General features: G+C 51.3%; 1 protein-coding gene across 5 annotated transcripts in view; it reads right to left on the bottom strand.

The window, feature by feature from the left end:
* The window catches only part of LOC105478745 (transmembrane protein 181), a 109,748-nt gene that overhangs the window by 69,251 nt on the left and 24,064 nt on the right, over positions 1-16,433 (bottom strand). The window contains exons 1-2 of one of the 5 annotated variants that reach the window (XM_071096657.1): positions 3,579-4,764; positions 3,076-3,163 (exon numbers count right to left, since the gene is read on the bottom strand). The exons of 1 other annotated variant lie outside the window; for it this stretch is intronic. In XM_071096657.1, the coding sequence (XP_070952758.1) occupies positions 3,076-3,131 (56 nt within the window). In that variant the 5' untranslated portion in view covers positions 3,132-3,163; positions 3,579-4,764. Of the gene's footprint in view, positions 1-3,071; positions 3,347-3,578; positions 4,765-8,177; positions 8,331-16,433 lie in introns of those variants that run through there. 3 more of the 5 variants (XM_071096659.1, XM_071096656.1, XM_071096660.1) reach the window with 3 other exon arrangements.

The raw sequence follows: 16,433 nt of genomic DNA, 5'->3' as shown, positions 1-16,433 counted from the left end.
GTCCAGGCCCCAAAAACTCCTGCCAGCTGCTGCCATCACCCCCAAACGCGCCTTCCTTTGTGCCATTACGGCACTGTAACAGCCTTGCCCTGCTCAGGAAACGGTGCCCCACAGCCAACTCGATCAAGTTCAGACAGGCCTTTCAAAGTCCCCGAGATCCTTCCCCACAATCCCTCTCCAGCCTTCCTGCCACCCTGCACGTATCCTATGTGAATTACGCGCTCCCTCTGTCATCACACCCCCGAGGTAGGTACTATTGCAACCCCTTTCAAATGAGAAAGCTCAGACTTAGGAAGGTTCTGTTACTTGCCCTAGATCACGAAGCTGCTAAGTACAACACTGGAAGCTCCCTGACCCCATCACCTCCCTCACCATCGTCGTCTTGGAACACACTGCTCTCTGTCCCCTCACCTTCTCTACTCTCACTCCCTTGGTAATCTCATCCTGTCTCAGGCTTGCGAGAGGATGCAGGTGTGAACTATGGCCTGCTCTAAACCTCAGCCCAGTCCTCTTTCCTCAACTCCAGACCCCCACTCAACCACTTGGCACGCCCGTTTGGCTATCAAGCAGGTACCTCACACATGACCTGCCTCACACCAAACCCCTGATCCTGTGCCTGTGGCCTCGCCCATCTCAGGACACAACTCCTCCAACCCTCCAGGTACACAAGCCAGGAGACCGGGAAGAATCCATTCAGATTCATCTCGGATACTTTACTAAATCCAAAGTTTTCCATCAATACACACACCACAGAAATAAAAAACAATTTAAAAGGAAACTCTACATACAAAGTCACACAGGCATAGAAAACCTGTCTTGAGGTGCCGGGAACTGTCCTTTCAGAATGCAAGACAGTCAACAATCATCCCTGCCATGGAGCACTGCACATCCTGCTGCCACTGACAGGTCACTCCACCCCTGCCCCCACCATGAGGCTCTGTGGGAGAAAGCAACCGTCCACTCGCCCGCAGGACACGGTGCACCAGTTTTCAGGATTTCATTACAGGGGCTCCACTGCGCATCCACCCCCATGCCCTCCCTGCACCTGCAGCTCCCCTCCCACCCCCAGAGGCCAGCACTGCGTCTTAGGTATGGTGCAGGCCCAGTAACTTTCGACACCTCTCATTTTTACTAACTCACTCTTCCCCTGTTTTTTTTCTATTTTCCTCCATGTTCTATTTTCCCTGCAATGGTAAATGGTAAGTGAACCACTGATTTACAACGCTGAACTTCCTCCCCCCAGCGTTGTCTCTTCCTGCTGTGTCTCTGGCTTTGGCCCTCTGCCTCTGTAGTTGGGGCACAGCAGCTCCTGGTGGCCCCATCCAGAAAGCCTTCTCCCTGGGACCTGGTCCTCAAGGCCACAAGGCTTGCTCAAGCCCAGCCAGCTGTAAAGCCATGACCCCATTAGATGCACTGAGCGCCTTAGGACCACGGCACCAACACAATTTTGCCCAGTAAATGCCTGCCCCTCCCAGAGGCCTCATGTGGTTTCAGAAAGCAGGGGCAGGAGGGCACAGCAGGGGAGGCGAGCACTCCCCAAGCACTCAGCCACCCTGGGACCACTGCACAGAACCACAAAACAGATGCAATCCGGGTGAGCAGAGGACGTGAGAACACCTCAAGTTGCTGTCCTGCAGTGACAGGGACAGAGACGGGAGGGAAGCCAGCACCAGCATTCCCACCTCTACAGAACCCAGCAACACCAGCACCCACAGCAGGGGCCCAAGGGGTGTGAGAGACGCCTTCATCTCGGTCTCCACAAGCCACCACAATGGTAGGCGGGTAAGACTGAGAACTCTTGATACTACACATCCTGCTACTTGTTCAACTGATGCTGGGATCTCCCACTCAAGAACTGACAAATTAGGATCTGAGCAGTAGTCAGGGACTTTAAATCTCCCAGCCCATTCTCACACTGTCGTTTTTATTTTTCCAATCTGTATAAAAATAATCTCTTCTCCTTTGACCCAAAAAGCCAGCCTGTTGCCTGACAGCCTGGCTCCCCACTTCCTGACCACAGGACAGCGGGCAAGTAAACAGCTCCCCAGACCCTCACTGTCCTCATCTGCAAAATGGAGAGAGGCAGAAGATTCATCCCACAGAGTTGCTGGCAGGTACGAGTGGACTCATAAACATGGTGCTCACAACAGTGTGACAAGAACTCTGCCAGGCAATTAGAAACGATGGCTGTGCTTTTTATCCTCTACTTTTTCTGTGTGAAAGCATTTTGGATTTCGTTCTAACAGCATCTCCGAAGACCCACTGTGTGAAGTCTCCCCTCCAGCTGGTTGCAGCAGAGGTGAGAGAAGGCATTTCCTGAGCACCTATTTGGGACCAGGCTGGGAGCTTCGCTGTGAGACAGGCACATCAGCTCATTTTACAAGTGGGGAAACACAGGCTGGGGTGGGAGGATACAAGCCCACTGAGGCCCCAGGCAGCAGGGTGTGGAGGTGGAACTGGAACCCACAAACGCACATCCAGCATGTGAAAATCGGGGCGGAAAGAAGGCCCACCACTCCCTCACATGCACTCTTTGACCCCTCACTAAAATCTTTCCTTTTCAAGTAACCTACCAGTTAATGGGTTTTGAAAAGAAACTTCTCAAAGGGAGCAGAACAGGAACTCTAAAATTTCAATCAGCCAACTTGGGTATAAGTCATTTCTCTAGCTACTCAAGAGTTAAGTACAAGCCAGGCACCGGGGCTCATGCCTGTAATCCCAGCACTTTGGGAAGGCGAGGTACGTGCATCACCTGAGGTCAGGAGTTCAAGACCAGCCTGGCCAACATGTTGAAACCGTGTCCTTACTAAAAATACAAAAATTAGCTAGGTGTGGTGAAGCACACCTGTAGTTCCAGCTTTTTTGGAGGCTGAAGCAGGAGAATCGCTTGAACCTGGGAGGGATAGGTCGCAGTGAGCTGAGATCGTACCATTGCACTCCAGCCTGAGCAACAGAGCAAGAACCTATCTCAAAAAAAAAAAAAAAAAATTAAGTAGGCTTCAAAAAAGCTATTATGTGAACATTCAAGGCCTAACCACCCCAAAACACAATTTAATAAACAATGTCCTCACCTACCCAAAGAGCAGTGAGTTCATGTGTATCCTTTCCAGACTGCAAGCCCAGTGACACATGCAGGAACGTGTTGGTCAGGTCAGCAAACACCCTGCCCAGGCCACAGGAAGCAAGGAAGTAAGTCAAACATTCACTGTTCAGTGAACCCCATCTCAGCACAAGCAGCACTGGCCCTAGCAGGAGGCTCCAGGCACTGCGGCCTGGTGGTTATGAACCTGGGATGGGAGCCACCTGCCTGGACCCATCCACTGCAGGGTAACCTGGGGCAGTTACTCTACCTCTCAAGAACCCCAGTTCCCCGCCAAGCATGGTGGCTCACGCCTATAATCCCAGCACTTTGGGAGGCTGAGGCAGGTAGATCACCTGAGGTCAGGAGTTAGAGACCAGCCTGGCCAACATGGCGAAACCCAGTCTCTATTAAAAATACAAAAATTAGCTGGGCGTGGTGGTATGCCCGGAATTGGTGGGTTCTTGGTCTCGCTGACTTCAGGAACGAAGCCACAGACCCTCAGAGTGAGTGGTACAGTTCTTAAAGATGGTGTGTCCGGAGTTTGTTCCTTGAGACATTCAGATGTGTTTGGAGCTTCTTCCTTCTGGTGGGTTCGTGGTCTCGCTATCAGGAGTGAAGCTGCAGACCTTCGTGGTGACTGTTACAGCTCTTAAAGGCAGCGCGTCTGGAGTTGTTCATTCTTCAAGTGGGTTCGTGATCTCACTGGCTTCAGGAGTGAAGCTGCAGACCTTCGTGGTGACTGTTACAGCTCTTAAAGGCAGCGCGTCTGGAGTTGTTCATTCTTCAGGTGGGTTTGTGATCACACTGGCTTCAGGAGTGAAGCTGCAGACCTTCACGGTGAGTGTCACAACTCATAAAGGCAGCAGCAAGATTTATTGCAAAAAGCCAAAAAACAAAGCTTCCACAGCACGGAACAGGATCCCAACTGATTGCCGCTGGTTAGCCCACGCAGCCTGCTTTTATTCCTTTATCTGACCCCACCTACATCCTGCTGATTGGTCCATTTTACAGAGAGCTGATTGGTCTACTTTACAGAGAGCTGATTGGTCCGTTTTGACAGAATGCTGATTGGTCCATTTTGACAGAGTGCTGATTGGTGCGTTTACAATCCTTGATCTAGATACCGAGTGCTAGACAGAAAAGTTCTCCAAGTCCCCACTAGGTTAGCTAGACACAGAGTTACCTAGATACAGAGTACCGATTGGTGTATTTAGAAACCTTGAGCTAGACACAGAGTACTGATTGGTGTATTTACAAACCCCGAGCTAGACACAGTGCTGATTGGTGTATTTATGATCCTCTAGCTAGACATAAAAGTCCTCCAAATCCCCACCAGATTAGCTAGATAGAGTGCTGATTGGTGCACATACAATCCCCTGGCTAGATATAAAAGTTCTCCAAGTCCCCATTCGGCTCAGGAGCCCAGCTGGCTTCACCTAGTGGATCCTGCACGGGGGCTGCAGGCAGAGCTGCCTGCCAGCTCTGAGTCACACCTGCACTCCTCAGCCCTTGGGCTATCGATGGGACTGGGTGCCATGGAGTAGCGTGCAGCGCCCGTTGGGGAGGCTCTGGCCTCGCGGGAGCCCACGGGGGCGGGCTAGACACGGCAAGCTGCAGGTCACGAGCCCTGCCCCGCGGGAAGGCAGCTAAACCCTGCAAGATTTTGAGTGCAGCGACTGCGGGCTGGCACTGCTAGGGGACCTGGCGCAACCTCCGCAGCTGCTGGCCTGGGTGCTAAGCCCCTCACTGCCCTGGGCCCACAGCAGCAGCCGGCCGCTCCGCGTGCGGGGCCCACCGAGCCTGAGCCCATGCCCACTGGAACTCACACTGGTCGGCGAGCGACGCGCGCAGCCCCGGTTCCCGCCTGCACCTCTCCCTCCACACCTCCCCGCAAGCAGAGGGAGGCGGCTCTGGCCTCAGCCAGCCCAGAGAGGGGCTCCCACGGTGTCGTGGCTGGCTGGCTGAAGGGCTCCTCAAGCGCCGCTAGAGTGGACGCGGAGGCCGAGGAGGTGCCGAGAGCGCGGGCTGCTAGGATGTTGTCACCTCTCAGTGGCGCTTCCCTGTAATCCCAGCTACTCGTGAGGCTGAGGCAGGAGAATCGCTTGAACCCGGGAGGCGGAGGTTGCAGTGACCAAGATTGCACCACTGCACTCCAGCCTGGGTGACAGAGCAAGACTCCGTCTCAAAATACAAACAAAACACCCCCTTCCTGAAAATTCAGGAAACTTGGGAACCCACAGGCCTAACAATGCTGTGGCAATTAAATCCGATACGACATGAAAACCCTTGCCAAGTAACCATTAACTATCAGCAGTTACTGAGAGGGGCAGAGTAGAGCAGTCAGGAGTGTAGGCTCTAGAGCCAGGTGGCCCAGGGTTTGGGCTCAGATCTAAGGCCTTGACAAACTCACTTGTTTTCTTCATACCTCAGTTTCCTCATCTGCAAAATGGGGAAAAGAGAAACTTCCTCACGAAATGTGATTGTGAGGATTCTATGAAACAATGGATGTAAGGTGCTTACAACAGCACCTGCTACATGGTGAACATTCACAGTTATCTTTTACTATTTCTAGAGATCATTTTGGTCAAAACAAAAAAATCGTTCCTGGAGACAAAGTCCTAAATAATTAAATTGTTGCAGGAATAGGATACTGACCCAAGCCTGGTGTACCCTCAAAAGCACAGGGAGACTCGGGAGGCCCAGGACCCTGAAACCACAGCAGGGCTCCATGGTAATTTGTCTGTGCCATGCTTTGTTGCTGGCCAAAGGCAGCTCTAATACATACACTTCTACACTGAAATGTCCCCAGGATGAAAGAAACACATAAAATACACGCTAAAAAATGGCTTCACATGCCAAGCAAGACACACACAGACAAAAAACAGCCTTATTTAAATTTGCAGAGAAATACTAAAGTAAGACCAAAGCAACATGTGAGCATGAGAAAGTCTCGACTCCGTGCAGCCCTGTAGCTGAAACAAGAAGTCACATTAGTTAGCAAATGAGACACGCCCCACACCATCCTCAGACTCCTGGCATCTTTCCCGTCCCTAGCATCATCAGGGAAGGAATGGAGATTGGAGGAGAGTTCAAAGTAAAGCCGTAAGAACCGCTACCTCTTTTTGCTGATGGGTTTTGATGGCAACCTCTCCTACCTTTTTAAAGAGCAGGCTGGGCCAAATGAGTGAGGTCACAGGGCCAGGGTCTGCAGGGGGACGGTCCCCTACACACCGTAAGCAGAGTGCTGAAGCTGCCCCTGGCTCCTCCAAGCGGCTGTTCTCTCCCATTCTTTCCCTGGACTTCTCTTCCTTCTCACCTTTCTCACCTCTGGGCTCTCAGGCACACCAGCCAAGGACAGAGAGCACTCAGTCCCCTGAGTCCAGGATGCACTTCGGATTTTCAGGCTTGTTTTTTAGGAGGATTTTATCTGCTACCAAACTTTTCTCAGTTTCCAGGTAGGTGCCTGGAATGCTGGCCGATGGAGGTGGGCTGATTTCCAGATACCCACATCCCCCTCCCTCTTCCCTAACACTCTCAGTGCTCCACAGAGCCTGAGGCACAAAGCGCTTACTGCTGCACAGAGGGAGGCGTCAAACTCGCACAAAATTCAAGCTGTGTTTTGCTTGTCCTCCTCGGGACCTTTCCTTAGTCAACTGCTTTCTTTGGCCTAGTTCCCTGTCCTGTAACAGCACAGGACCCTGGCAGAAGACCCAGATCCCTGTCCTGACCAAAGCCCTCACCACCTCACACTCCTGGTCTCTCTCCTACTGAAAAAGCACACCCAGCCCACCTATGCAGATCCAAGGGGCGGCGGTAAGAGACCTCCTATAACACGCAGTTGTCACTCTGCTACAAGGCCACAGTTCCACAACACACCGTTCCCTTGGTATTCCAAGCAGTGTTATTCACATAGGCCGCACAAGAATGCTGCCCTCTGGAGTTGTTCAGAGGCAGTACTACTAACCTACCTCCACTTGGCTTTTAAAATACTTAAAACATCCACATAGGTCTGATATTTAATGCCATTCCAGTTTCCCAAGAGGTGATAAAGCAACATACCAAAGTCAAAAACTTCTAAGGAAGCAGAGGAAAAACAGATGTCACAGGCACTTGCGTTAAGGCAACAAGCCTGGATGTTACTTCTCTGACCACGTCCAAAAGCAGAGAAATCAGCAGAGATCCAAACAAAACCCTTCTGCCTCAAAAACCGCACATAAGCCAGGAAGCGCGCCCAGGAACCTCGGAGGCTGCGTTCAGTGCAGGGAGCCGGCCCTGGAAGCCTCCTCTGCCAGGTGCGGCTGCACAGCTGAGCCACTCCTTCTCCCGGACTTCCTGCAACTCCACGCGGCGCTAACGCTCTGGTTAACTCCGTCTCCTTCTTTTCCAGATGCGCCCAGGGGAACACCCAGGCGACTGTTGCATCAAAAGCAAGCTTTAGGGATGGCGTCCATAGGGCCCTCGACAGGTTTTTCCTCATTACAAACCCTGAACTTCAAAGAGGTAAAAAAAATAAGCCCAAAGTCAGCAGATCGTAAAACGCATAAAATTCATAAAACTCGGCACCCCGGGTCCAAAGGGGCTGTTGCGCCAGGCTCCCCGGTGCCCACGTCACCAAACGTCTCTGAGGGCTTCGCACCCGGCGCTGGGCGAGACCGCAGGGCAGCGCGGGGCCCTTTCGATACCGAGGGGACGACGGGGCGAGGCCTTTCGGGCAGGAGAGGCTGCCCGGGAGGCGACAGGGCTCCGAGCGGGCGGTCACCCTCCGCCGGGGAAGGGCCGCAGCGCCCCCGGTTCTCCCGGCCCCCCAGTGCACGCTCCCACTCGCAGTCCTGTCCCGGAACCCCTAACGCATCCCGGTCTCTAACCGCGGCCGGGCAGGCAGGCCGGAGGGAGCACCGGCCCCGGTCTACTCTCGCCCCGCCCAAGGACCTCCGCCCGACCCGCCCGCGAAGCCCCCCTCAGCGCCCCTCTAGCTGCTCCTCGCTCCACGTGGGCGCCAGGGACCCCGCGGCTGGACGCCGGGAGCCGGGGAGCCCCAACTCTGGCTGCAGTGTCCGGAGACCCAGCCAGCCCGCCCACTCGGCCTGGGACTCACGGCTCCATCTCTACGCCCCGAGCTCTCGGCCCGGGCCCGCGCGTCCCGAGCCTGCCGGGCGCCGCGCAGCAGCCTCGGCAGCCGCAGCCGGAGCCGGAGCGACAGCGGCCCCGAAGCTGCCGGCAGCTGAAAACTCATCAGAGCGCGACGCCGAGGTCACGTGCGCGGAAGGGACTCTCACGGCGGAAGGGGGCGCGCGGCGCGGAGCTGGGCGGGGTCGGGGGCGCGCGGAGCGGGGCGGGGGTCGGGGGTGCGGCGAGGGGGGTGGGCACGCGGCGAAGGGAGTGGCCCCGCTTCGTGGCCCCCTGTGAGGGCGGAGCCCCACGGCCGGAAGCACCCAGGCTAGCCCTGAGCTGGGGCTCAAGACGGAATGAGTGAATGAATGACTTAATTTACTTCTTGTCCCTAAGGCAGGGAAACTGCTCATTCATTCACTCCTACTTCCGGAGTGTCGGGGCGTAAGCATGGGCCTCGGGAGTCCATGAATGCCCTGCAGTTGTCTGGAAAACGCTACGGATGTCTGCATTTTTCTAGGGAGAGGAGCTATAGCTGTATATTCATTCCCAAAGGGGCTCGTGACCCCCAAAAAGGTTAAAAGCCAGGGCAAACTTCTGCCACCCTGAATGATGACAGACCTTCCAGGCTCTTTCTGGTAGCTTCTCCCTCAAGCCGCTTCTAGACTGCAGCTACGCATAGGGTGAGAGCTTCCATCCCAGGCTCTGGCCCTGGGGAAGGATGCGCTGTGGATCCTGCATCCCATAGAGCTGGAAATGGACCTGAAAGTGCAAGCCCCACTCTGCCCGGCGCTGCAACAGGAGTGGGGATCCGGGGCTTCGACACAGTGTGAAGAGACCAGTGGACCAAAAGCACCTTTCTGATTTACCATCTTGGCTCACTGTTCTCCATTTCTGTAATCAAGAATGGATGAGAACCAAGGTTTAGATATTTCTGAGATTCTCTTTGGAGCATTACTCAAAATGTCCCGTGTTCCCCTGTGCTGTGGGTTTAAAGTCGGTCTGCATGAGTTAAATAAAGGACTCCCAGGTTTCCTTTGCAATGTATCCTCATTCATTCACTAAACTGTAAACAGGCTTACTACTGGCAGAAAGGTGTGGACATGAATAAAACAGTTCCTGCCCTCAGTGAAATTACAGGCAAAGAAAATTACCAACAGTAAGTTAGGTACCCTTAGCTCAGGGTGCTACAGTGAGGAAGGGTGCCTAACTCGCCTTGGGGGAGTGGAGAACATAGGGGAGAGAATGTGCAGAGTTGGGGCTGAATCTGGAGGGTGAGGTGGATATTAGGAAGAGCGGGGGGAAAAAGGGGAGATACCAAGCAAAGCACAGTCTGAGCCAGGACACCAAGGAATAGTAACACAAAATTTCATTAGTGCTCTGAATCCTAAACCGCAACTCTTCAAAAAATAACAGATTATTTCTCAAGTTCTTTTCATACACACGCAGAGGGAAAGGGTTCTTCATAGCAGCAAGACCACAGAACACAAACTCGGTACCTGCCGGGACAGACTTAACAGAGACGTGGGGCGCAGGAAGGGGTGAGTCGGAGGCAGCTCTATGAGCTACAGTAGGGGTCGCCAACCCCGGGGCCTGTTAGATTACAGACGTGAGCCACCGCACCCAGCCCAAACATGCATTTTCATGTGACACCTTCTGTTAAATGTTTAGGCCTGAGGATGCCTCCCTGCTTGAGTCCTTACATAAGGAGCTGCAGCCTGGCATAGTTAACATAAAAGAGAGGACACCCTAATTGAGGAGGATGCTTTTGTAACAAACAGCTGAGTCTCAGCCAATCACAGCCACTGAGCTTCTGTCATTCGGGTGGTTAGCTGATTCAAATAAGCTAGAACACAAAGCTGTAACCAATCAAGCCGTTTCTGAGCCTCAGTTCCACTTTCTGTCCATAAAAATGTTGTCCAACCACGTTGCAGTCCCGGAGTCCTTTGAACTTGTTGGTTCTGAGGGCTACCCAATTCTAGAATCACGAAGAAAAGCTATTTAGGATCTTTAAATTTGCTGTCATTTTGTCTTTCGACACTTCTGATTCTAAAATGTTGGAAACTAATTTGAAAAAATATCTTAAACCCTGGGAGGGACTAAACAAAGCACATTTGCTGGCCACATTTGCCTAGAGGCAGCCAGTATCTACCTCCAGCCCAGAGCGGCATGAGGTGACATGGAAATCCCTGCTCTGTGCCAGCTGCCTGGCCTCTCCTGAGGCATCTCCAGCAAGAGAAAACTCTCGCCACCCCAGGGACCACTGGCCCTCACTGTGCATCTGGCTCCAAACTACCTCCTGGCAACTCCTTCCTGTCAGATCCCACTGGATTTGCTGTCCAGTGTCACGCAGGTCAGCAAGAGGCCTCTCCCAACACTCCTTCAAGGATGTAAACAACCACGTGGCTCCTCTTCTCCCGTCATACTCGTTTTCTCATTTATTTATTCTTCAAACATTAATGGAGCACTATGTGTGTGCCAGAAACAACTCTCAGCTCTGGAAACACAACATGAATAGACAGATGAGGTCCCTGTCCTTTTCTAGTCAAGAACAAACAATAACCTAAATAATTACTTAATTGGCCGGGCATGGTGGCTCACGCCTGTAATTCCAGCACTTTGGGAGGCTGAGGCGGGGATCACCTGAGCTCAGGAGTTCAAGACCATCTTGGCCAACATGGCGAAACCCGTCTCTACTAAAAATACAAAAATTAGCTGGGCATGGAGGCGGGTGCCTATAATCCCAGGTACTTGGGAGGCTGCAGCAGGATAATTGCTTAAATCCAGGAGGTGGAGACCGCAGTGAGCCGAGATCCGCCACTGCACTCCAGCCTGAGCAACACGGCAAGACTCTGTCTCAAATAAATAAATAGTTACTTAATTACAGCTGTGATAGAAAAGGAAATGAAAGGTGCTATGATCCATGTTATGAAAAGGGGAAAGGGACCCAAAATATTCTGGGCTCTAAGAAGCCTGCTCTGCTCTATCAGCCATTTCTCATATGACCTATTTGTTTTTAAGACAGAGTCTCGCTCTGTCACCCAGGCTAGAATGCAATGGCGCAATCTCGGCTCACTGCAGCCTCTGCCTCCCACTCAAAAGATCCTCCGGCCTCAGTCTCCCGTGTAGCTAGGACTACAAGTGTGCACTACCACACCCAGCTAATTTTGTATTTTTTTGTAGAGACAAGGTTTCACTATGTTGTCCAGGCTGGTCTTGAACTCCTGGACTCAATCAATCTGCCCACATCAGCCTCCCAAAGTGCTGGAATTACAGGCATGAGCAACCATGCGTGGTCCATGACCTGTTTTGTTTTTTGTTTTTTGTTTTTTAGAGACAGGGTCTCACACTGTCCCCCAAGCTGGAGTGCAGTGGCATGCTCATAACCGACTGTAACCTCAAACTCCTGAGCTCAAGCAGTCACCCCGCTTCAGCCTCTCAAGTAGCTGAGACTACAAGCACATGCCACCACGCCCAGCTAATTTATGTATTATATGTATATAAATTTTGTAAGATAGAGTCTCACTATGTTGCCCTGGTTGGCCTCAAACTCCTGGACTCAAGCAATCCTCTTGCCTCAGCCTCCTCCGTGGTTGGGATTACAGGCGTGAGCCACCAAGCCCGGCCTACGTGATGCATTTTCAGATCCCTCCATATTCACTTCCAGGGCCACTGCTCTGAGCATTCTTCTGCTGCACAAGTTTCCTCCTTAAGCTCAGAATGAGCTTCATTTCAGGTGAGGTCCGTAGAAGTCCAAGAATGAATTCATGTCTTGGCGGCTTCAGCCCACTCAGCCCGTTATTCCATTCTCATGACATATCCACAGCTCTCCATCTGAGATCATGCCATCTTTTCTTTTTTTTTTTTTTTTTTGAGACGGAGTCTCGCTCTGTCACCCAGGCTGGAGTGCAGTGGCGCGATCTCCGCTCACTGCAAGCTCCGCCTCCCAGGTTCACGCGATTCTCCTGCCTCAGCCTCCTGAGTAGCTGGGACAACAGGCACCCGCCACCACACCTGGCTAATTTCTTGTATTTTTAGTAGAGACGGGGTTTCACCGTGTTAGCCAGGACAGTCTCAATCTCCTGACCTCGTGATCCAGCCGCCTCAGCCTCCCAAAGTGCTGGGATTACAAGCGTGAGCCACCGTGCCTGGCCGGATCATGCCATCTTAAGAGAATAGCCAGCATTTGCTGAGCACATGCAAAGCTTGAGACCCTGGGATATGAGCTGGTCATTATCCTCATTTTACAGATAGAAAACTGAGGCCCGAGGGAGTGATTCTTCTCAGGGACTACTGGTAAGAACCCAGGTGTCCTGTCCCCAAGCCCATGCCCTTCAAGGGCCAGTGTCCCATGCAATGGTGAAGGCAACAGGGACATGGTGACCAGCAGAGGCTGGGCACAAACGGGCCACCGGGTATAGTCTCTCCAACCACAGTTATTCAGCCCACATTGATAAACTTTGCTTTTATTTAAAAGCCTTCTAAAGTCCAGATATACCATGTCCACAGCATTCTCCCAGTAATCTCACTTAATTGGGGAATTTGAGCCGTGTATGTGTGTGTGTATGTGTGTGTGTGTGTATATATTTACACATATATATATGTCTGAAACTCTACCTTATGCCAAAATGAATCTAAGACATCAGAAATTAGATTGGTCTGACATAACTTATTCTTAGAAAAATCCCTACTCACACCTAATATTCATTTCATTTTCTACGAGCCAAAAAACCATCCTTTTAAATAATTCCTTCCAGAATAGGACCAAAGTCAAGCCCACCAGTCCATAGTTAGCTGACTCCTACTCCCTGCTATTTTTCTTTTTTTCTTTTTTCTTTTTTTTTTTTTTTTTTTTGAGACGGAGTCTTGCTCTGTCACCCAGGCTGGAGTGGAGTGGCGCAATCTCGGCTCACTGCAAGCTCCGCCTCCCAGGTTCACGCCATTCTCCTACCTCAGCCTCCCGAGTAGCTGAGACTACAGGCGCCCAACAACGTGCCTAGCTAATTTTTTGTATTTTTAGTAGAGACGGGGTTTCACCTTGGTCTCGATCTCCTGACCTCGTGATCTGCCCGCCTCGGCCTCCCAAAGTGCTGGGATTACAGGCGTGAGCCACCGCACCCAGCCACTCCCTGCTATTTTTCAAAGTTGATAGCAACTCAAAGAGTCTCATTTGCAAATTTCTCACAGTTCTAGAGGCTAGAAGTCCAAGATCAAGGTTCTGGCTAATGAGGTTTCTGGTGAAGGCTTTCTCCTGGCATGCAATGGCTTCTCACTGTGTGTTCAGTTCACACTTTCCTCAGTGTGTGTGTGCAGGGAAAGGGAGAGGGAGACAGAGTGTCTTCTTCTAAGGACACTAATCCTATCAGAAGAGGGCCCCACCTATACCTTCATTTAACCTTAATTACTTCCTTACTCCAAATACAGCTATACTGGGAGCAAGGGCTTCAACATATAAATCTCAGTCCATAACATCCATATATGGAAGATTTTGTAGAAAAAAAGGAAATTGATCTGCGTGCTCAGTGCAGAGAGTATAGAAGAATTCAGTACCAACAACTCTAATTCTCTATTCTTCATTCCAAGGCAGGAAAATCTCACAATCCAGGCTTCCCCTCAAGCAAAGTTATAATTTGTGACAGCTGATGTTAGAGACATCTCTTGACCTGAGGTTTTGACAGCTCCCAGATACCCATCTTCAGTTGACTCAACCTCTCTCCAAAAAGCACAGCATGAACTGAGGTGCCTCCTGTGGTGCTTAGTTCCCTCATGGAGCTACCTTCCCCAGAGCCCCTCCCTCCCATAATTGGAAGGAGGGTTTGTACCTTGCTGGCCCACTTGCAGCAGGCATGGGAGCTTACTTTCCAGTGGCTCCTTTACTCCTAAGCACTGATCCTTAGAAGCAAGAGTCTCGCTCGCTCTTACTGCTTCAAATGCTTTATCGTGCTCATCAAGTTTTATAACACCCACCAGGAACACAGGCATTCTTCTGCTCAGCACTTACTGACAATATAAGGCCATTAGTTTTGCTTTCTGGTCAAAGTACTTGTTCCCATTACTTATTACAGTATAATGAACGATGCTAAAATGTAGCAGGTCTATTAGTTGTCTATTGCTACATAACAAATTGCCCCCAAAACTTACTGGCTTGAAACAACATTTGTTGTCTCACAGCCTTTGTGGGTCAGGAATCCAGTGCAGCTTAACTGGGTCCTCTGGCTCAGGATCTCTCACAAGACTGCAATCACGGTTTCGGCTGAGGCCGCAGTTATCTCAAGGTTCGACTAGGGAAGGGTCCACCACCAAACTCACACAATGTGGTCATGGGCAGGCTTCAGCACTTCACGGGCTGTCGAGATCATTCTCAATTCTTTGCCACATGAGGCTCTCTATAGGGCAGCTTACCATGTGGTAGCTTTGCTTCTCCCGAGTGCACAAATGAGAAGAGCCAGAGCATGAGAGCAAGACAGAAGTCACAATTTTTTATAACCTAATCTCACAGATGACATCCCACCACTTTTGCTCCATTTTGAGCTTCAGAAGGAAGTCAGTAGGTTCATCCCACACTCAAGAGGTGAGGTCATGCAAGGGCATGAAGACCAGGATGTGGGGGACCACTGCAAATATTTCTGTCACCGACTACAATGGCTTGAAATAAGCTGATTACTTCTCATGGTTCTGTATGTTGACTGAGCTTAGTTGGGCGGTTCTTGGCTTGGGGGTGTCTCTTGAGAATGCCGTCAACTGACAGCTGGGACTGTGGTTGTGTGGAGGCTCAACTGTGCTGGTGTCTAAGTCCATCCTGTGTTGCTGTAACGGAATACCTGAGGCTAGGAATCCATTACAAAAGAGGTTTATGGGGTCAGGCATAGTGGCTCACGCCTATAATCCCAGCGCTTTGGGAGGCCAAGGCAAGCAGATCAAAAGGTCAGGAGTTCGAGACTAGCCAGTGAGAGACCATCCTGGCCAACATCGTGAAATCCCGTCTCTACAAAAAATACAAAAATTAGCCGGGCGTGGTAGCAGATGCCTGTAATCCCAGCTAGGAGGCTGAGGCAGGAGAATTGGTTGAACCCAGAAGGTGGAGGTTGCAGTGAGTTGAGATGGTGCCACTGCACTCTAGCCTGGGTGACAGAGCGAGACTCCGTCTTGGGGAAAGAAAAAAAAAAAAGAGGGTTATTTGGCTCATGATTCTGGTGGCTGGAAGGTTTAAGATTGGGCAGCTGCATCTGGTGAGGGCCTCAGGCTGCTTCCACTCATGGTGGAAAGTGTAAAGGGAACCAGCATGCACAGAGATCACATGGCAAAGGATGGCAAAGGGAAGCAAGACAGAGAATCTGAGGAGGCCAGACTCTTTAACAACCTGCTTTCATAGGAACAAATACATTCCCAAGATGGTAAAAACTCACTCACCCCCATAGAGGGCATTAATCTATTCCTGGGGGATCCACATGACCCAACCACTTCCCACCAGGCCCCACCTCCCAACACTACCACATTCAGGGTCAAATTTCAACATGAGTTTTGGCAAGGACAAATCACATCTAAACTATAGCGGCTGGACCTCCAAAAAAAAATGATGTCTTCACTTGCATGTCTAGTACCTGAGCTGGGACGGCTGGAAAGCTGGGGGCTGGCGAGGCAGTTTTCCCCCATGTGGCTTTTCCAAATGGCTAGCTTGGGCTTTCTCATAGCATAGAAGTCTCAGGGTAGTGAGACTTCCACCACAGTGGCTGATTGCTCCTAGGACAAATGTTCTAAGGCACCAAAGCAGAAGCTACAAGGCTTCTTACGACAGCCTCAGGTGTCATTCAGCATCACATTTGTTGGTAAAAAAGAGAGTCAATGCCAGCCCAGATCCAAAAGGAAGGGACAAGAAAAAGTGCATGAATCCTGGGAGGTGCACCGCCTTTGAAGATAGGCTACTGTGAAAGTTGTCAGAATTAAAATGGAGTCACTTGTATTAAAAACAAAAAACAGGCCAGGTGCAGTGGCTTATGCCTGTAATCCCAGCACTTCGGGAGGCTGAAGAGAGCGGATCACTTGAGCTCAGGAGTTTGAGACCAGCTTGGCCAACAAAATACAAAAATTACCTGAGTGTGGTGGCAGGTGCCTGTAATACCAGCTAGTCATGAGGCTGAGGCAAGAGAATCACTTGAACCCAGGAGGCGGAGGTTACAGTGAGCCAAGATGGCGTCACTGCACTCCAGCCTGGGCAACAGATCAAGACTCCATCTCAAAAAGA

This window comes from Macaca nemestrina, chromosome 5, assembly GCF_043159975.1.
Source record: "Macaca nemestrina isolate mMacNem1 chromosome 5, mMacNem.hap1, whole genome shotgun sequence".
Taxonomy (NCBI): Eukaryota; Metazoa; Chordata; class Mammalia; order Primates; family Cercopithecidae; genus Macaca; species Macaca nemestrina.
The sequence above is the reverse complement of the archived record's forward strand: the minus strand, read 5'-3'. Positions and strand labels throughout refer to the sequence as shown.